Source organism: Pyrus communis, chromosome 5 (assembly GCF_041283825.1).
Source record: "Pyrus communis isolate YQ-2024b chromosome 5, ASM4128382v1, whole genome shotgun sequence".
Taxonomy (NCBI): domain Eukaryota; kingdom Viridiplantae; phylum Streptophyta; class Magnoliopsida; order Rosales; family Rosaceae; genus Pyrus; species Pyrus communis.
The window spans coordinates 6,735,239-6,757,109 of NC_142569.1; the positions used below are offsets into that span (position 1 = coordinate 6,735,239).

General features: G+C 34.6%; 2 protein-coding genes across 37 annotated transcripts in view; one reads left to right on the forward strand and one right to left on the reverse strand.

Annotated features, from left to right (window-relative positions):
* The window catches only part of LOC137724522 (uncharacterized), a 96,061-nt gene that overhangs the window by 49,874 nt on the left and 24,316 nt on the right, over positions 1-21,871 (forward strand). For 9 of the 32 annotated variants that reach the window (XR_015962430.1, XR_015962433.1, XR_015962388.1 and 6 more), the window contains one exon: positions 5,016-5,400. The exons of 5 other annotated variants lie outside the window; for them this stretch is intronic. Coding sequence is in view for 3 of the 27 variants with exons in the window: in XM_088693979.1 (XP_088550105.1) it covers positions 5,016-5,093; positions 5,990-6,148 (237 nt within the window). In the remaining 24 variants the exon portion in view is untranslated. Of the gene's footprint in view, positions 1-4,078; positions 4,232-4,336; positions 4,660-5,015; positions 5,401-5,573; positions 5,802-5,989; positions 7,467-21,871 lie in introns of those variants that run through there. 18 more of the 32 variants (XR_015962432.1, XR_015962431.1, XM_088693980.1 and 15 more) reach the window with 14 other exon arrangements.
* LOC137724516 (putative LRR receptor-like serine/threonine-protein kinase At1g56130) lies at positions 7,560-14,750 on the reverse strand. Of its 5 annotated transcripts, XM_088693968.1 has the most exons (25): positions 14,439-14,633; positions 13,911-14,097; positions 13,717-13,788; positions 13,322-13,393; positions 13,006-13,077; positions 12,444-12,515; positions 12,264-12,335; positions 12,087-12,158; positions 11,925-11,996; positions 11,780-11,851; positions 11,615-11,686; positions 11,449-11,520; positions 11,199-11,264; positions 10,986-11,048; positions 10,848-10,892; positions 10,683-10,741; positions 10,361-10,458; positions 10,070-10,276; positions 9,727-9,922; positions 9,471-9,626; positions 9,231-9,349; positions 8,888-9,098; positions 8,545-8,776; positions 8,246-8,396; positions 7,560-8,156 (listed from the first exon to the last, which is right to left on the reverse strand). In XM_088693968.1, exons 1-25 carry the CDS (start codon positions 14,617-14,619, stop codon positions 7,836-7,838), a joined length of 3,012 nt encoding a protein of 1,003 aa, XP_088550094.1. In that variant the 5' UTR covers positions 14,620-14,633; the 3' UTR covers positions 7,560-7,835. The 5 variants fall into 5 exon arrangements, with proteins under 5 accessions (XP_088550094.1, XP_088550092.1, XP_068319359.2 ...); XM_088693966.1 differs by having other exon boundaries at positions 10,070-10,458; positions 14,439-14,750; XM_068463258.2 differs by having other exon boundaries at positions 9,471-9,599; positions 10,070-10,458; positions 14,439-14,619.

Sequence of the window (21,871 nt, forward strand, 5' to 3'; positions counted from 1 at the left end):
CACAAGTGGATACCACAGAATCTTATGTTATATTTAATGAAAGTATAAATAAACTCTAAGTGTTAGTCAATCTATCGTTTTACGAATTCTCCAAAACTAATTTCAACGATCCAAACCATCAAAATTGTTTGTATATGCTTGGAGATCACATCGGCAAAAAATCACAAAAAAAAAACATTCAAAGATCAAGTAATGGGACAAAGCTTTTCAACGGTTATAAACGAAAAATCACGATTTAACGGTTATTTTAACTCCGATTTTGATGATTTTTTATAACTACACTCCTTGACCCTATATGAATACAATGAATGAATTCGATCTTCAATTTAAAATATTTACACAAGTGGATACCACAAAATCTTATGTTATACTTAATAAAAGTATAAATAAACTCTAAGTGTTAGTCAATCTATCGTTTTACGAATTCTCCAAAAGTAATTTCAACGATCCAAACCGTCAAAATTGTTTGTATATGCTTGGAGATCACATCAGAAAAAAATCACAAAAAAAAAACATTCAGAGATCAAGTAACGGGACAAAACTTTTCAACGGTTATAAACGAAAAATCACGATTTAACGGTTATTTTAACTCCGATTTTGATGATCTTTTATAACTACACTCATTGACCCTATATGAATACAATGAATGAATTCGATCTTCAATTTAAAATATTTACACAAGTGGATACCACAAAATCTTATGTTATACTTAATGAAAGTATAAATAAACTCTAAGTGTTAGTCAATCTATCGTTTTATGAATTCTCCAAAACTAATTTCAACAATCCAAACCATCAAAATTGTTTGTCTATGCTTGGAGATCACATCAGTAAAAAATCACAAAAAAAAAACATTCAAAGATCAAGTAACGGGACAAAGCTTTTCAACGGTTATAAACGAAAAATCACGATTTAACGGTTATTTTAACTCCGATTTTGATGATTTTTTATAACTACACTCCTTGACCCTATATGAATACAATGAATGAATTCGATCTTCAATTTAAAATATTTACACAAGTGGATACCACAAAATCTTATGTTATACTTAATAAAAGTATAAATAAACTCTAAGTGTTAGTCAATCTATCGTTTTACGAATTCTCCAAAACTAATTTCAACAATCCAAACCGTCAAAATTGTTTGTCTATGCTTGGAGATCACATCAGTAAAAAATCACAAAAAAAAAACATTCAAAGATCAAGTAACGGGACAAAGCTTTTCAACGGTTATAAACGAAAAATCACGATTTAACGGTTATTTTAACTCCGATTTTGATGATTTTTTATAACTACACCCCTTGACCCTATATGAATACAATGAATGAATTCGATCTTCAATTTAAAATATTTACACAAGTGGATACCACAAAATCTTATGTTATACTTAATAAAAGTATAAATAAACTCTAAGTGTTAGTCAATCTATCGTTTTACGAATTCTCCAAAACTAATTTCAACGATTCAAACCGTCAAAATTGTTTGTATATGCTTGGATATCACATCAGAAAAAAATCACAAAAAAAAAAACATTCAGAGATCAAGTAACGGGACAAAGCTTTTCAACGGTTATAAACGAAAAATCACGATTTAACGGTTATTTTAACTCCGATTTTGATGATTTTTTATAACAGCACTCCTTGACCCTATATGAATACAATGAATGAGTTCGATCTTCAATTTAAAATATTTACACAAGTGGATACCACAAAATCTTATGTTATACTTAATGAAAGTATAAATAAACTCTAAGTGTTAGTCAATCTATCGTTTTACGAATTCTCCAAAACTAATTTCAACGATCCAAACCATCGAAATTGTTTGTATATGCTTGGAGATCACATCAGCAAAAAATCACAAAAAAAAAACATTCAAATATCAAGTAACGGGACAAAGCTTTTCAACGGTTATAAACGAAAAATCACGATTTAACGGTTATTTTAACTCCGATTTTGATGATTTTTTATAACTACACTCCTTGACCCTATATGAATACAATGAATGAATTCGATCTTCAATTTAAAATATTTACACAAGTGGATACCACAAAATCTTATGTTATACTTAATAAAAGTATAAATAAACTCTAAGTGTTAGTCAATCTATCGTTTTACGAATTCTCCAAAACTAATTTCAATGATCCAAACCGTCAAAATTGTTTGTATATGCTTGGAGATCACATCAGCAAAAAATCACAAAAAAAAAACATTCAGAGATCAAGTAACGGGACAAAGCTTTTCAACGGTTATAAACGAAAAATCACGATTTAACGGTTATTTTAACTCCGATTTTGATGATTTTTTATAACTACACTCCTTGACCCTATATGAATACAATGAATGAGTTCGATCTTCAATTTAAAATATTTACACAAGTGGATACCACAAAATCTTATGTTATACTTAATGAAGGTATAAATAAACTCTAAGTGTTAGTCAATCTATCGTTTTACGAATTCTCCAAAACTAATTTCAACGATCCAAACCATCGAAATTGTTTGTATATGCTTGGAGATCACATCAGCAAAAAATCACAAAAAAAAAACATTCAAAGATCAAGTAACGGGACAAAGCTTTTCAACGGTTATAAACGAAAAATCACGATTTAATGGTTATTTTAACTCCGATTTTGATGATTTTTTATAACTACACTCCTTGACCCTATATGAATACAATGAATGAATTCGATCTTCAATTTAAAATATTTACACAAGTGGATACCACACAATCTTATGTTATACTTAATAAAAGTATAAATAAACTCTAAGTGTTAGTCAATCTATCGTTTTACGAATTCTCCAAAACTAATTTCAATGATCCAAACCGTCAAAATTGTTTGTATATGCTTGGAGATCACATCAGCAAAAAATCACAAAAAAAAAACATTCAGAGATCAAGTAACGGGACAAAACTTTTCAACGGTTATAAACGAAAAATCACGATTTAACGGTTATTTTAACTCCGATTTTGATGATTTTTTATAACTACACTCCTTGACCCTATATGAATATAATGAATGAGTTCGATCTTCAATTTAAAATATTTACACAAGTGGATACCACAAAATCTTATGTTATACTTAATGAAAGTATAAATAAACTCTAAGTGTTAGTCAATCTATCGTTTTACGAATTCTCCAAAACTAATTTCAATGATCCAAACCATCAAAATTGTTTGTATATGCTTGGAGATCACATTAGCAAAAAATCACAAAAAAAAAAAACATTCAAAGATCAAGTAACGGGACAAAACTTTTCAACGGTTATAAACGAAAAATCACGATTTAACGGTTATTTTAACTCCGATTTTGATGATTTTTTTATAAATACACTCCTTGACCCTATATGAATACAATGAATGAATTCGATCTTCAATTTAAAATATTTACACAAGTGGATACCACAAAATCTTATGTTATACTTAATAAAAGTATAAATAAACTCTAAGTGTTAGTCAATCTATCGTTTTACGAATTCTCCAAAACTAATTTCAACGATCCAAACCGTCAAAATTGTTTGTATATGCTTGGAGATCACATCAGCAAAAAATCACAAGAAAAAAACATTCAGAGATCAAGTAACGGGACAAAGCTTTTCAACGGTTATAAACGAAAAATCACGATTTTACGGTTATTTTAACTCCGATTTTGATGATTTTTTATAACTACACTCCTTGACCCTATATGAATACAATGAATGAATTCGATCTTCAATTTAAAATATTTACACAAGTGGATACCACAAAATCTTATGTTATACTTAATGAAAGTATAAATAAACTCTAAGTGTTAGTCAATCTATCGTTTTACGAATTCTCCAAAACTAATTTCAACAATCCAAACCGTCAAAATTGTTTGTATATGCTTGGATTTTCGAGTGTAGATATAGTACTTGAACGAGAAATGTTTTAATGTTTTGAATTAATGTTTATGTGGCAATGTGTGGTATGTGCAAATTTTAAAAAAATATATTTTTTTCTTAACGGGTCATAACGGGTGTGACACGACACGACCCCTTAAGATAACAGGTGTTACACGAAAACGACACGAACACGATAGACACGACCCGTTTGCCAGGCCTAGTTACAAGGGTTATGTTCTCTAGAATTGGTTCACCATGTTTGATTAGTTTTAAGTTTTGTCCTGCTAAGTTTTGTCTTCTGTGTAATGAGATATTTCTTTTGGTCTTTCAGATTTCGGCATGGGAAAGTTCACTTATTTGTCTAATTAGATTGTGTATGCCTTCAGTTCTTTATTTAATTGTTCTGTTTGCGTTCGGTGTGATGATCAAAATTTTATATGTTTGGAATTATTCACTTAACACCAATTTGTTACATTCAGGTCTCCACCCCACACTTCACAAGTTCAATAGAAGACGGTTCTGTAGATTGTGTCCGCAATTAGATCAGAGATCAACCGTTATTTTGTTATCATTTAAATTATATAAGTCGCGCGTAGAACGCCTCAATTACAAAAGGGTCTTTCGCACGCGCGTGAGTGCGTGTAGGGAGGCAAGTATTAACTAAAGTTGATTTGAATGTGATGATGATGGCAACCACTAAAAACAAAACAACAATCTCCTTAATCTAGGAGAAAGAACCAAAAGGTGAGGAAGAAAAGAAAGGAGGAAAGAGAGCTCTGCACATGCAAATGTCAGTGTATATGTAAAGCAGAAATTTCTCTTTCGTGTTGTTGTTTATCTCTGTCTAGCTTTGGTATTTTGAGGGTCTCCGAGAATACAATAAACTGTGACTCGGATCTCAAAGCTTTCTTGCTGTATGATATCATATAAGTAAATGCTAGAATGCTAAGTTTTAACCAAGACCATACTCACAAGCAAAATACAAATACAAAAGTCCATTTTAAAATGAAGGTTGTGATTTATCGAAAGATGTTTCGTAGACATAGGAATTATGGATATGTAGGCATATGTATTTTAGCATTATGTGATGAATAGGTTTATTTTCTTTGGGTATTGCATGTCGTGATCACCACAGTGATGTTTGATGTTCTTCTTCAGGTGCTTCTTGGGGATGTTGGAGCTGGGAAATCAAGTTTGGTGTTGCGCTTTGTAAAAGAACAATTCGTTGAATTTCAGGTTTGTTCTATATCTTTCAAATGATGCATTTTCTTTTTTATCCATAACTTTGCTTTTATAGTATGTTATTACAAGAATCAATTGCCACCTTTAGTTGGTGGTATTATCTTTACAACACATTCAAAGCAGCGAATAAAATCGCACTTGCTATTTTTTTTTGTCAATTGGACTACTAGAGTAGAACTATAGAAATATTTGGTGAAACCAATGAAGAAATCATTATGATTGATCTGCAAAGAAGCTCTAATAAGTTACAAGAGAGTAGCAATGTAAATTGAACTACTTATTTTATGGATCAATTCACCTATCTTTTGCTTTTTCTTTCATTTGGAGATAATTGTGTAAATGTGTGGTTTTGTGAGCGTTACTCATGTGAAACGTGTGTTGTCTGAATTGCTACATTTAAGAATGCGATTGTATTTTTATAGCATTTTCAGTTAATTTTTCTACAAATATTATTCATGGTTTGAAAACTCGTAGCAAAGCGCGGGCATTCCTGCTAGTGATATTGATTCTGGAAGCATGTCGAAACAAGGTCGTTTGATCGCAATTCACAAGAATTGCTCCGCCAATTAGGCTTCCATAACATCAATAACCCTTACGTTGATATGTACTTCCATTGCACCAAGGATGCCATGTCGACCATGGAATTCCACAAAACTCTGATGAACCAAGTGCTTCGCTCGACCTGGTCGCATAATCCTCTAACCACCCACAAACTCATCTGCAACTTCATAGACAGACGCGGCGACGGTGGAAAACGCAACCAAGACGAAGCTTTCTTCACGGTGGCAGTTTGGCTCTACCAGAACCACTCGAAAACCCTTGCATACAATCTTGTGCCAATTTCCGGCTCATTTGGACATATCCTACACCTTCCCTGCATTCTCTCGCAGGTTTTACGGGGCAAAGCTCACTTGAAATTTACGGGGAGGACGAGGGAAGAGGCGGATTCAAACGGAATGGTGAAGGTCAAGGAAAAGGATGCCAAGTCGAAGGTAAGCGAATTGTTGTTGAGGAGGAAGGTGATCCACACGGCCAACGAGGCGGCTTAGAGATACAAGCGCGACGTTGATTATCGCTTCTTGCACAACTGTGTTTTGGATATTTTTGCCCAGTGCCTCAAGTTTGATATTGAAAAATTTCATCATCACAAGGACCATGACCATGACCATCATGATGATTATTGCTTGGAGATTACCCAAGCAGTTACCTTTTTGCCTACCATCGCTGATCATCATATGCTGTTCGAAAACATTGCAAGGAAGGTTTTCCGGTCAGAATCATGCCTTTGAGAAGGGGATGGTAGTCTTTGTTGTATTGACCGACTGATGAAGGAGGTTTTGTCGCCCTTGAGAAAAACTATGGCGCCAGAGGCCTGGGAACCTGCCAACCGGTGGGGTTATAGAGCGAAGTACACGCGAGAGCAACTGACCGTAGCTAATGAGGTTGATCCTGGCGTGCAGCACTGCTTTCGCATGACATATTAAGCTATATCAAGTATTTTGAGCTTGAGCAAGAGGCTAATGTTAAGTGGAAGAAAATGATGGAGGTCTACTCAAAGCAGGGGAAGCAGAAGAATTGGTTGGCTGTGTGATGTCGACAACACCTTGTCGGCGGGTTTGGCTTTGGGGCTTTTGTTGCTTCAATTGAGTGACAAGCCATGGAAGGGAAATGTGGTCACCTAAAGCAAAGACCCTCAGCTGCATTTGATACAAGGAGAGGATCTTAATTGGAGGGTCGAATATATGCAGACTTTGATCAAAAGCCAGGACTGGACGGCTGATTTCGGGAACGTGTTCGATGTGATTCTAGAAGAGGTAGTGAATGCGAATTTGAAGCTAGATAAGATGGTCAAGAAGGTGTTTTCCTTGACCACATACAAACACTTCTTGACAGGCAGCAACTTCAGCTTCTGGGGGGAGATTAAGATGTCTCCCTTTGTTCTTCTAGTTTATGCTACTACTTTCACTTCTCCAAAGCTCTCCTTTCTTTGAGTTCTGATGAGACTAAGAGAAAGTATATATAGGGGTATATGTGTTGCTAATAAGTGTGTGTGTGTGTGTACATGTAATTAATACTTTTGTGGAGAAGAGCAACGTGAGTGACAAGAACTAAAAAAGTGGGACTTGAAAACGGTAGGCTTATAACGTTCAAATTCTAACAGTCACTTTGAGTGGGGCAATAGAAACGAATAAAATGTGGGGCCTGGACTTGTTGTCTCAAGTGATCTGGCACTGGCACTTCCAAATGTAAAGAAAAAGGGCACAAAGACAACTAGATGAGCACCATAGCCTTAAACGGGTTGATCTTGCTTTGGAATTTTTGGTTGATTCGAGGTTATTTTTCAATTGAGATTTGCTCTGGTGAGCATGAACTTCCCCACATTTTCGTTTTACCCAGCCCCACCGTTGAGACCACTCATGTGAGAAACAATTAATAATCAAAGATTTTCTTCAGGTGACATTGATCGACGAACAATTAATAATCATTCATGTAAAAGAGGTTGCTTATGCAAAAACCTTACCAAAGAGTCACATGAGGGTGACACTAATGAATCAACAATTGGCATTAACTCATCTAGAGCCAACTCGTGGCTTTTGTTTATAGGCATCTACAAAGGGGTAAAAAGAGCATGTGAAAATCAGTTCTCAATATTTATCACCTTCCTTCTCCTTTAATGTCAGCTAGCAGTGATTGAGTGACGTTTACAGAAGCACCACTTGCATTGCTGCCCCCCGACTAATAGTTGAGGCGAACATTACTACCCTTGGATGAAGTTGATGGGGTATCATCCTCCACCAAAAATCTACTTGTTAACGATGTTGTTACATCTTTAAAATCATAATCTGTCAAATAGCTTGGCTTCGACATGACAGTGCCTATGTCAATGTCTCCAGAGAGCATTGCAACCACGCGTGACATAGATGGCCGTGCCATCGGTGATCCTTGTGTGCACATGAGAGCTGCTCTTATCAATCTAGTTGCTTCGGTTTCATCAAACTCTGTCAATCTTGGATCCACCAGCCCCAGAGTTTGGTCGTTTTCATGCAGAGTCCACACCTGAAAAACATGATGCCACAGTCAAAGGAAAGTATAAATAATTTTTTCATAACAATGCCTAAATGAAGCTAGGCGAATGCAATTCCTACCCATTCAAGAAGATAAATCTTTTCTTGATCCAAGTTATTGTAAGAGTTTGGTCTCCCGCTGAGGATCTCCAAAACAACGACTCCAAAACCAAACACATCGGCCTTCTCTGTCAAATGTCCAAACAATGCATACTCCGGTGCCAAATAGCCTCTACAATGCAAGATAATCAAATGGTTGCACAATGTTGCTTGAGATCATTAGAGGCATTATTAACATGTGTGTTAAAATTTCATGCAAGTATATATGTGTGTGGCCATAATGTATGTATCCTCTAGAAAAACAATAAAGGATGGCTTACATTGTCCCTGCAACCCGGGTGCTGATATGGGTTTTCTCGTCATCATAAAGCTTTGCCAGTCCAAAATCTGATATTTTTGGGGAGAGTTCTGCATCGAGCAAAATATTACTCGCTTTGACATCTCGGTGTACAACCCTTGGCCTTGACTCCTCATGAAGGTAAGCAAGTCCCCTTGCTGTTCCCAACAATATATTGAATCGAGTAGGCCAGTCAAGGTGCAAGTTACTTGTTCCTAAAATATTAGTGAACACATCCAATCAAAAACATTTCTTAACAATTTTAGAGTGCTTGAAACTGCAGACAATGTTGTTTCTATGCAACCTAAAAGTAGATAGGTTTGTACCAAAAAGTGCCTGATCAAGGCTCTTGTTTTCAAGATACTCATAAACCAAAATGCGGTGACTGCCTTCGATGCAGCATCCATACAATTTCACTAGATTCCGATGTTGCACAGCAGATATGGTAGCAATTTCAGATACAAATTGACTCTTCCCTTGGTGAGATGCTACTGAAAGTTGCTTCACAGCCACTACTCTACCATCAGAAAGTGTACCCTACAATGTACACAGAAACACAATTTAGTGACGTGAAAGGAAAGAAAACAAAAGCTATTTTCTTCTCTCGCTCTCTCTCATTTCTCTTGTCATTACTTCAAGTACATGATATTGATGTAATACGAATTTCACCTTATAAACGGGGCCATATCCTCCCTCTCCTAGCTTATTTGAAGGATTAAAGTCTTCAGTTGCAGCTCTCAATTCAGCATAACTGAAAGTATATGGCCGGGGGCCTAATCCTAGAATATCTGCACATTCACAAAACAGTATGACATAAGTTTTACTTTCGTGAAAGCATTCTTACTTCTGTGTGTTAATGTCAGAGTAGAGAAACCTGAATTGGGTACCAGTAATGATATGGTCATTTACCTTCATCGTCTTCTTTTTCTGATTTTTTCCTCCTCATATATAGAATCACAAATATTAATAGCAAGCTCACAACTCCAACAAGAACTGCAATACCAACTATCAACCCAGTCTTGCTCTTCTTTGTAAAATCTCCAGTCTTGCTCTCCTTTGTAAAATCTAAGTGATAAAACAGACGAATTCTTCAATGTCAATTAACAGCAGAAAAATACATTTAAACCACTCACAAGAAATCTCTATAAGTTAACACATACTATACCTGAAGTAGCATGGATAGCTGCTATTAGTGGGCCGTAATCACCATAATTAGGTATGCAACAAGTCCCTTTACCAGCCCAGAACAGATGAATTTCAAGATAATTCTCTGACACCTTAACATTAAATTTTCTCACAACTGCTTGGTTAACACCACCTGCCTCCTTCGATATGTCAAAGTCCTTCGTCCTGCGGGTACCCTAGCAACCAAATGAAGAGGTAGGTGATAATTCTAGTCTCCTTTAAATCACTGTCTTTAGTTAATGTAGCTTAAAACATCGAAAACCTGTCCAATGAGGTGTTTACTTCAAATAAGTTAAGAATTTTTATTCTATAAGCAATCTTACCTGAATATAGATATCAAATACACGCTGTCCTAGACTTTGCCAAGTATGCGAAGTCCGACTTTCATAAACCGTCTCTGCAAAGTGCAATGTTACAATGTAGGGCCCATTCACAAGGCCCAGGCCATAGTATCTCAGTGATCCTGTGGACATTCTTGAAGTTTGGTAAAGTGTCGGGGTCACATTTGTTCCGGTGACTTGTGCGAGGGTCTTGTTCAATGATGCAGGGAGGGGGTAAGATTCGTTAGAAAGCGAACCGGCATTGCTGACAGCCCAATTCTCTGTATTGGTTACCTTGAATGTCGCTGGACCAAGATCTGAGTCTTCAGCCTCATACAATATGCCATCACTTCCCGTCTTTTGCGGTCCACCACAGTTGATTGAGAAGCTTGCTGTAATACCAGAATCTACCCATGATTAGCGATGAAACTTCAAATTGAAGACTCATACTAATGTTCTTCAGTCACATATTTCTAACCAGTTATGCGTATTACTGAACTTATGGAAACATGCAATCTATATCCATATGTATACATAACTAGAGAAGCAATGCCTTTTCCTCTAACATGACGTTGTGTTAAAATAGTAAATGATGGGTGACATAAGAGCAGATTACATCGTGGGGTATTTCGATTGCATGAAAAATTTCTCTGGAGGCAATTCAATCCAAGAGGACTGCAAACACAGAGAAAAATTATTAGTTATCCAAATAGAAACATGTAGTGGTAGAGTAGTGATAGTATTGCTTGTCTAAAAACGAGTAAGAGAAACTTCAACCCACGTTATGTTTGGACTGTCAAATGTGAAGTTGTTGACCACTAAGTTCCTGCATAAAAGAATCTCAACGATAATTTTTTGTCCGAACATGTTTTGGTGATTTAAACTATAAAATGAACGTGAAAGATAAAAGGACACGTACAGTTGCAATCTTTTGTTCCCCCACTCGGGAAAGCTTCCTGATAAAAAATTGTAAGACAAATCTCTGCAAATAACAAAATAGAATCAAAAGACACAAAATGCATGAAAGTTATTAAGAACTTGTGTAAGATAGGATTAGAATGCTTACGATTATACACAAACACATACATGCACCGTGCATTCTATATGACTACTTTAAGAAACGAGGACTTACATAGTCTGAAGTCGATCGCTCTTTTGGCTCGGAAGAGATCCGGAGAGACTATTGTTTCCAAGAAACCTGGCCATTTCGATTATAGTAGAAGGCACCCATAAAAGAAAAAGAGATGAACAAACAAAAGGTCAGATGTGCACAAAATCTAGAAGGATTAGTCCAGATCTTCAATCAAAGTAGGGAATGCTGAAGATTTGATAACTTATGTATGATAAGGCAAGAAAAAAATAATAATAAAGACGGGGATTACAAGGATTCAAGAGAACTCAAGTTGAACAAAGAACTTGGGAGTCGGCCTGTCAAATTGTTGAAACTCAGATCCCTGCAACACCAACGATAAGTTGAGAGGAGCAGTCAGAATGAAAGAAAACTAATTGGTCTCGTTGGGACTCAAGCTTATATTTGCTGGTACGTACAGAGTCCGTAGACTTTGATATTCTCCAATATCAGATGGGATGGTACCAGTGATTAATGCGTTTCGCAGTGTGCTGTATTCCAAAAAATAAAATTTGATAAATAGAAGATGGAGTAAGATATCAAATTTGATGAAAGTATCTGGATCGATAAGAATCTTCACTTACAATTCAGTCAAGCTTTTCAGTTTTTTTATGAAATCAAGAGAGGAGCTCCCACTGTATATATCACTGATTCGCCTACATCATTATATGCAAAATAAACTGAAATCCCGTCTTCGGAGAAAGAGAGAGAGAATTACAATTTACTTACAGATACTTCAATGAGATCAGTTGAGAAAAGCTGGTTGGTATTGGGCCTTCGAAAGAGTTCCCTTGAAATCGCCTACAGAAACATATAAGAAGCTTGTGAACAAATTATCCATCTCAGGTTTGCTTTCATAAACTGCAAAAGGTCAAAGGTTTCTCTACTTACAACTGATAGAGTTGTGTCCAATTCCCTATGAAATCAGGTATCTTTCCTGAGAAAGGATTGTCCGATGCCCAGCTAAAATTCAAAAAGTTGACTTATACTAAGCTCATCCAAGAAAAGCAATCTCAAAGTACTGGATAAACGAACAAATCTATAATACGATTTAAGAGCCGTTCTTACAGGGTTTGCATCTTGGTGAGCTTGGCAAATGTTGAAGGAATTTTACCACCGACTCCAGAGCTGTCCATGTAACTGGGAAAATCATAAGGCAACTGATTAATACCCATTTCATATGATAAAGTGCAATTTTTGCTCATCCGTAAGGAATTAACAAATTTGATGATTTAACGAAGCACTTACAGTTGCTCGAGCTTGACTAAATTACCAAGTTCTGGAGGGAGTGTTCCGGAGAAATTATTTGATCCGATGTCCCTGCAAGTCATGTTGAACGGGCAAACACTTACTTGAAAGCAATTATTGAAGAGTGATAGAAGGTTGTGTTGAATTGTAAGTCTATAGCTGCTTAGGAAATAAGATGTGTATCAAATTTGTGTATTCACTTGAGTTTAAAATACCAAGTGTGCAGCTCTAATGTAGTAAGGCAAATAATGCCAGGTGTAATGATCCTAGCAACTAGCTAGATGTAAGGCTGAGATTGTTTTGTGAACAGAGAGAATCCACCTTGGATTCCAACGGTTATGTAAAGCACAGTGTGTGTGAATTGTAGAGAGATGAAGAGAATATGCTCTGCTAGATTTTGCAGAGAGAGAAACCTTCAGAATATTCTTCCATTGTTATCCTTCTCATTTTCTATTCTTCAATTGTTCATTCATAACCAGATTTTTAGCTTATAACTACAGATTCTGTATCTAATGGTTACGACGCAAAATTATTGTACGCTCTCTAATTTTTCATGGCTTACAAATATGTCAGCTCCTTAAGGTTTCCAAGCTCCTTGGGGATGGGCCCAGAGAATGAATTGACGCTAATTGACCTGAATGGAGATATCAGTTAGTGAAAGATAAGCACCATTAAACTTAATTACATTACATACCAGGAAACTAGTACTGCATTATTCAATAAAAGCATAATGATTTTTTGTAGATTACGGCATAAATAGTAGCGAAAAGGTTTAAAGAACATAACTGTAGATTATGATATTCAAAATGAAGTATACAAATTGCTACGGGTCTCATCAGAAGTATGAGTACTTAAAGAAATGTTCTCTCACTACTTACAATTCAGTCAATGCATACATATTGCCAATGAATGCCGGTAGGGGACCGGTGAAATAATTGTAATCGATACTCCTACAAAAATTGAAAGGAAGTGTAATCGTTAACTCTTAATCTTACAACATCACCATATTTTTGTTGAAATCCCACATCGGTTAGAGAAATAAAAAAAAAAGAGTTTAAATATCTAAATCACACTCCAACTAATGCCGAGGCTTTATGAGATAAACCCCACACCTGACGGATTGTGCAGGTGGTAATTACCAAGTTGGGAACAATATCGGTGTTGTTGGAAGTGAGTTTTTGGCTCGTCTCTCTGATAATTCTACAATTTTTAATATCCAATATATGATTTTGATGAACCGAAAACAGAGAAGGGAGTTGAAAAAAAATCATACAAAGATGTGAGATATCTCAGAGCCACAAATTCTTCTGGAAACACCCCTCGTTTGTTAAGAGCATTCACTGTCCTGGAAAGCAAAAAGATTGAAAAATCAGCAGTCAAATTATGACGTTAACATATATAGGTAGCAAGTGAAAAATCAGCAGTGGCATGGAAATCTTGTTCATCAAGAGAGAGTAGTTAACATACAGATTGGTGATGTGGCACGTAGCATTATTGTCGTAAGAACAGTTGCAAACGATGCCTGGGTTGATATCGGCGCTATAAATGTCGGTGCCGTTGATGGCATATCCACTGCAGGGTTCTCCACTGATATTCCACTGCCCCGGCACTGCTTGTGTGTCCCATTGTTCAAATATTGAGTTCAACGCCCTCACTGCACTCTCAGTTAATTCAGTCCTTGTGTGTATTATATTATATCACACCATAATTTGACTTGTGTTACCACTTACCAGACTATCTCGAACCAAACGAAAGATCAAATTGATTATTACAAAGGAAGATTACCCTTAATTTTTGGATGTTTTGTATATGGGAAGAAAAAGGGCTTTACAATAATTTCTTCGAAACTTCATTTCATATAGTTGAAGAACAATTAAAATGTCATTTTGTTGAGGGGAAAAAACCCAGTTCCTGGTCAAAAACACTTAAATGTGGCAAAGTGTGTGTGTGTGTGTGTGTGTGAGAGAGAGAGAGAGAGAGAGAGAGAGAGAGAACCTTCGGATGGATCAGTGGTAGCCTTTCGAGCAAAGGACAGCTGAAACCAGAAGCAGCTGAGGAAGCAGAGTAATAGTATCCTCATCATCAACTTCATATTGTACATGTGCAGAACTTGCTCTCCTCGACGGCGTGAACTTAAACGACCAACACTTGTATTCCGACTGGCTGAATCATGCATTGCATGTAAGAAGAAGACCATTAGATTTTAGTCCTATATTGACAACGTATACATATATAATAGAAAGACTTTGGATGCGGTTCCTAGCTATGAATATTCTTTGACTGAAACCTTGTTGGTTTTCAATTTTTGATCCAAGTTCCTGAAATTAATGTGATAATTTATTTATATGTACGTTACTATATTTTTTAAATTATAAATTGAAATTTGTAGTTGTTTATATTAATGAGATTTTAAATAAAAAACCATAATTTGTGGGATTAAAAATATAAATATACTATTGTGTGTGTATATATAAGCATGCGTACATTAATCAAAATTAACCAAAAAATTATTGTATCAAAACATGGGTACATTCTTCAAAATAAAAATAAAAATAAAAAAAGATATTAGGCTTAATAAAATTAGTAAATTTCTTCGATTAAACTTAACATGGATACATTCTCAAATCAAAGAAAAAAGAATGTACCCATATAAGTTTTAAAATGGATTAGGAAAAAAATTGAATAAATTTTATATAAAAAAAAATGATACATTTTACATATAACAAATTGGTATATTTAAGAATGAGTACATTTTAAGATTAAAAATTTAAAAAAAAAATTACATGAATGGTACATATAATTAGCATGGGTACATTTAACAAAATTAAAAATGGGCACATATAAATAAATAAAAACATGGGTACAAATACAAATAAAACTTTATAAAATATGGGCACAAAAAGAAATTAATAAATGGGTACAAATTAAAACTAAAAAGAAAATTGGTACAAATTAAAAAAGGGTTGCAAATTAAAAATGGGTACAAACTAAAAATAAAAATATATGATAAAAAATTTAACCATAAATATAAATATACTAATTGTAACAGTTTTAACATTAAATGAATATATTTAGAAATAAAAAAATATTTTATTATTGAAATAATTAATGATGTTATTAATACCAAGGTCCTTGATCAAAAATTGAAAAGGAATAAAGTTTTAATCAATGGAGTAGCAAAAGAAGGATGAGAATCTAATTTCTCCTATATAATATAGGGTAAATTACAAAAAATTATATGTCAAATCACAATCTTATATCTCATGTTTTAAATATTACAATGTTATTTCTCAATTTATGAATTTATTGTAATATCATACTTCTGTTAAATTTTTTGTCAATCTAATTATTAAATGATGACGTGGTAGAAACGAGACCTATTTTTCTGCCAACTTGAATAAAAAATTAATTAATTATTAATAAATTATTAATTTTTTATTTGACAATTAAATTAGCTAAAAAAAAAAAAAAAACCCTTCCCTCCTCCCATCACTCCTTCCTCCGCTCCCCTTCTTCCTCGTCCTCCTTAAAATACAGCTAATTTTCGTCCTCCTCCGGGAACAACTGATACACCACCGATCGCAAAACGCAGGTGGGTTTCGATGGCAAACCAAAACCAGACCCCAAATAAGTGGGTTTTGATGGCAAACCAAAACCGGACCCTCATCTTGCTCCAACAGTCTTTACATAAAACTAATTTGATTTCTTCATCATAAGTTCACTAAGATTTCGCAAAACTGAGCATCAGAAACCATCCCCACATCATTTTCCCTCTCTTCAAATCCCATGACTGGGGCTTTCGCCCCACTGCCATTTCTTCAATTTCTTCTTCTTCACCATTTTTCTAAGAAATGGAGAGTTCCCGGAAGCCAAAACGAAGAACCCCACAAAAACAAAACCCAAAACGAAAAACATAAATACAAACCCAGAAAATTCAAGAAATTAGAGAAATTATTATTTTTTTTTAAATTAGAGAAATTAAATTTTTCAAAAATTCAAGAAGTGTTCATAACAGTCAAATTTTTTTCTTTTTCCTTCCCCTTTTTTTTTCCCATTTTCTGGGTTACCACCACTTCTACAGATTCGCTTCCCCGATGTGTGTCAACCTCTACACCTTCTCATTTCCGTCTCCGTCCGTTCGGTTCTCCATCAACCACCATTCGATTTCTCCCAACCATCATTCGAATCGATCCACTGCCGTTTCAAAGAAAACCGGACCGATTTTGATGCCGAACAAGACATGTATGTGCTCGCCGACGTCGTAGCCAGATCATTTCGTTGCAACCTCCACAAGAACCAGGGAGGGAGTCAAAACACCGGATCTTTCCCGTCGAACAGATTGAATATGTGCCGATCTGATATGACGAACTCGCTGGTCCGAAGCGGTGGACACGAAGGCGGCGGATGGACGAGGAAGAAGGGGGACGGAGGAGGGAGGAGGGAGTAGGAGGAGGAGACGATTTCTGGGGAAATGAAGAGAGCCTTTTTTTTTTTCTTTCCTTTTTTAATAATTAAGTTTAATTGTTAAATAAGAATTAGTAATTTATTATTATTTATTTATTTATTCAAGATGGCAAATGAGTGGGCCCCACTCCTACCACGTCATCATTTAACAATTAAATTGATAGAAAATTTAACAGATGTCTGACATTGCAACGAATTTATATGTTAAGATATGACATTGCAATGTTTAAAATATGAGGTATGAAATTGTGGTTCGATCGATAGTTAATGTAATTTTATGTAATTTACCCTATAATATATTTTGTCCAAGTTGCATGATCATATGGCGGCCACTTTTTTAATTTCGCACCCGGAGTTGGCCAAGACTTTGATCATGTTAGTTGAATTGTATACTGTAATATTACACGTTGAGCTGCTTTAGTGTTGAAATATTTATGTACAATTCTAGATTGTTAATATTTTTTCTGGTTTAAAAATCAAGGGATTGACATATGGATTAACATTCTTGCTCAGTTGGTCAATTACTGTAATTAGAGTGAAAAATGAAAATTTTAAAGTGCCAATATAACATTCTATTGTTTTAAAATTAATAGTCACTTTTTTCTTTCTTTAACAAAAACAAGGAAATGTACATTGAAATAAGTAATTATCAATAGCGTACTACATAATTTTCTCATATGTACAGCCAGTTGTTACGAAATTTCTTACGTCTTAATTGAGACTAAGATAATTTTGTATGTATATAAACAACTTGCTTTCTCTCGGTCCATATATTTGCTACCAACGTCTTAATTGGGATGGCTAAAGTACTTTTGTATGTATATAAACTTGCTTTCTTTTAGTCCATATATTTGCCAATAACATCTTAATTGGGACTAAGATACTTTTGTTTGTAGGTAAACAACTCAATTTCTCTCAATTAATATGTTTACTGGAAACGTCTTAATTGAGATTGACATACTTTTGTATGTAGACAACTTGCTTTCTCTTAGTCTATATATTTGCTAGTAACGTCTTAATTAGGACGACTGAGGTAATTTTGACTTGTTTTCTCTCGATCTATATATTCGCTAGTAACGTCTTAATCGGGACGACTAAGATAATTTTGTACATATGTAACAACTTACTTTCTCTCTATCTATATATTTGCTAGCATAACATCTTAATTGGGACTTTAATATTTTGTATGTATGTAAACGACTTTGCTTTCTCTCGGTCTATGTATTTGTTCACATCTAGAAAAATTCGTAGTTGCATACCAGTCAACGAATTAAGATCCAACTTTTGAGTCTTGACTAATAGTATCAATTATAATGGTCTGACAGACAAATTCGTATTACATAATTTTTCACTTTTTTTTCAAAAATTATATAGAAATGTATATGGCTATAACTTTTTATCTAATTATTTGTTATTTTTGGATTAATTTTCAATTTTAGGTTTATATGTTACTGATTTTGTTTTTCTATCTCTAAAATTCATGTTCACTCCCTAACAAAAAAACACTACCTTAATTTAAGAATAACAGGCGTCGAAGAAAACATACAAAATCACAATAAAACAATTAGCATTTAAATAGGAAAAGAAAGATTTCGATATTTATTTTATTCCTTAAGAAAAGCTTCAAGGTCCAAAATCTCCGAATTTTAAAGCTGAATCCGACACATTTCCTAATGTTTTTAATGTTGTACATTGAAATAAGTAATTATCAATAGCGTACTACATAATTTTCTCATCTATACAGCCAGTTGTTACGAAATTTCTTACGTCTTAATTGGGACTAAGATAATTTTGTATGTATATAAACAACTTGCTTTATTTCGGTCCGTATATTTGCTCGCCGTCATTCGAATCGATCCACTGCCGTTTCAAAGAAAACCGGACCGATTTTGATGCCGAACAAGACATGTATGTGCTCGCCGACGTCGTAGCCAGATCATTTCGTTGCAACCCCCACAAGAACCAGGGAGGGAGTCAAAACACCGGATCTTTCCCGTCGAACAGATTGAATATGTGCCGATCTGATATGACGAACTCGCTGGTCCGAATCGGTGGACTCGAAGGCGGCGGATGGACGAGGAAAAAGGGGGACGGATGAGGGATTGAAGGGGACGAATGAGGAAGAAGGGGGACGGAGGAGGGGGGGGGAGGAGACGATTTCTGGGGAAATGACGAGAGTTTTTTTTTTTTTTAATTGTTAAATAAGAATTAGTAATTTATTATTAATTAATTAATTTTTTATTCCTACCGTATCATCATTTAACAGTTAAATTAACAGAAAATTCAACCGAGATATGACATTGCAATATTTAAAATATGAGGTATGAAATTGTGGTTAGACCGATAGTTAAGCTCATTTTATGTAATTTATTCTGTAATATATTTTGTCCAAGTTGTATGATCAAATGGCGGCCACTTTTTTAATTTCCCACCTGGAGTCGGCCAAGACTTTGATCATATTAGTTGAATTGTATACTGTAATTTACCCAAAAGACGTACCCAGAACCACTTCTCCGCCCTTCGCCGGAAACCATGTCATCATCGGCGTCGATTGCATCCGGCCACTTCCTTTTGATGTTGGTTCGAAGAGAATGAACGAAAGAGAGAGAAAATCCTCTGATGCGGGGGTGTGGGGGGATCTGGTGGAAGGAGGATATGGGGTGGCTGGGATCCATGGATATCGATTAGCTATGGCATCTAACAGAATGAGAAAGAAGATGAAAGGTGTTTGGTTATGAGTTTAAAATGATAATTGACTGTTTGGTTAGTAAGATACAAATATTGGGATAAAGTTTTGAAATACACATGTTTACATGTTGTAATATTATTGGGGCACATCAGAAGTGAGTAAATTTGGGTACTCCCCGTTGAGTACCCAAATATTGTTCTTAAAAGAAAGGCAGCTACAAAATATGCGACTTGTATCATACATTTTCCCAATTAAGAAAGTTGATATTCAACAATAAAATCAAGAGTAATGTTACGCATACTACCTATTTATATTATCATTTATTTTATTTCTCTAATAACTGTAGTGTCCACCAACGTATGTGAATTTTATCTCTATTAGAGAGATGGTATAAATAATGATACAAATATATAGTAAAAGTAACATTTTTGTAAAATCAATTGACAATATAAAAAGTAGTACAACCACTTATAAATCCTTATATAATTTAGTCTTTTTTGTCCTCACATTCTCACACCCAACTTTACATTTGGACCAAGTCTCTGCATACGCTTTCCTCCTCAGCAACTTGCCGTTGTTGAATGTTCTCCTTCATTATATTTCCTCTTCCATTAATTGTAATGATAGCAATATTCTCATTAAAATAATTTCGCTCTATTTTATTTATTTATTTTCATCTGGTGTACGTAATTTGAATCTTTTACTTTCAAAGTCACTCTTTAAAAATTAATTATACTAAAATTCAGCCAAATTTAATAATCTAATAGTCATATAATAAATAAACAAACCATGTTATTAACCGTCGAAAAGCTTTGTCTATGTTAAAATAACCGTTAAATCGTGATTTTTTGTTTATAACCGTCGAAAAGTTTTGTCCTGTTACTTGATATCTGAATGTCTGTTTTTTGTGATTTTTTGCTGATGTGATCTCCAAGCATATACAAACAAGTTTGATGGTTTGGATCGTTGAAATTAGTTTTGGAGAATTCGTATCCCATCAAAACGATAAATTGACTAACACTTAGAGTTTATTTATACTTTCATTAAGTATAACATAAGATTTTGTGGTATCCACTTGTGTAAAAATTTTAAATTGAAGATCGAATTCAGTCATTGTATTCATATAGGGTCAAGGAATGTACCTGTAAAGAATCATCAAAATCGGAGTTAAAATAACCATTAAATCGTGATTTTTCGTTTATAACCGTCAAAAAGTTTTGTCCCGTTACTTGATCTCTGAATGTTTGTTTTTTGTTGATGTGATCTCCAAGTATATACAAACAAGTTTGACGGTTTGGATCGTTGAAATTAGTTTTGGAGTATTCGTATCCCAACAAAACGATAGATTGACTAACACTTGGAGTTTATTTATACTTTCATTAAGTAGAACAATAGATTTTGTGGTATCCACTTGTGTAAATATTTTAAATTGAAGATCGAATTCATTCATTGTATTCATATAGGGTCAAGGAATGTACCTGTAAAGAATCATCAAAATCGGAGTTAAAATAACCGTTAAATCGTGATTTTTTGTTTATAACCGTCGAAAAGCTTTGTCCCGTTACTTGATCTCTGAATGTTTGTTTTTTGTGATTTTTTGTTAATGTGATCTCCAAGCATATACAAACAAGTTTGACGGTTTGGATCGTTGAAATTAGTTTTGGAGAATTCGTATCCCATCAAAACGATAGATTGACTAACACTTAAGAGTTTATTTATACTTTTATTAAGTATAACATAAGATTTTGTGGTATCCAGCCAAATTTAAATTAATTATTTCGCTCTATTTTATTTATTTATTTTCATCTGGTGTACGTAATTTGAATCTTTTACTTTCAAAGTCACTCTTTAAAAATTAATTATACTAAAATTCAGCCAAATTTAATAATCTAATAGTCATATAATAAATAAACAAACCATGTTATTAAAAACTGAAATTTTGATTGGAAGGAGGATGAAGAGGAAGCTCCATGAGATGGGCTGCCATGACGATGCCCATCGTTATGGCACTGCAGTGGTTCAGATCACGACTGAAAAAAATGGCAATTGTTGCGTTTTGTTTAAAAATGATGTGTGTAATCATCTAGTCCAAGTGAAAGACTTTTGAAGTGTCATCTGAAAGAAAAGCACCTTCAGGCGAGGCCCCAGGGAGACAAAAATGGTCCTGTAACCCTACCGACACGTAATTGGACAGTGGAAAAGCATGCAGAGCTGCCTTTTTTGGAAAAAAAAAAAGAAAAAAAAAGAGAGAAATATCAAATAGAATCTTTCAAAA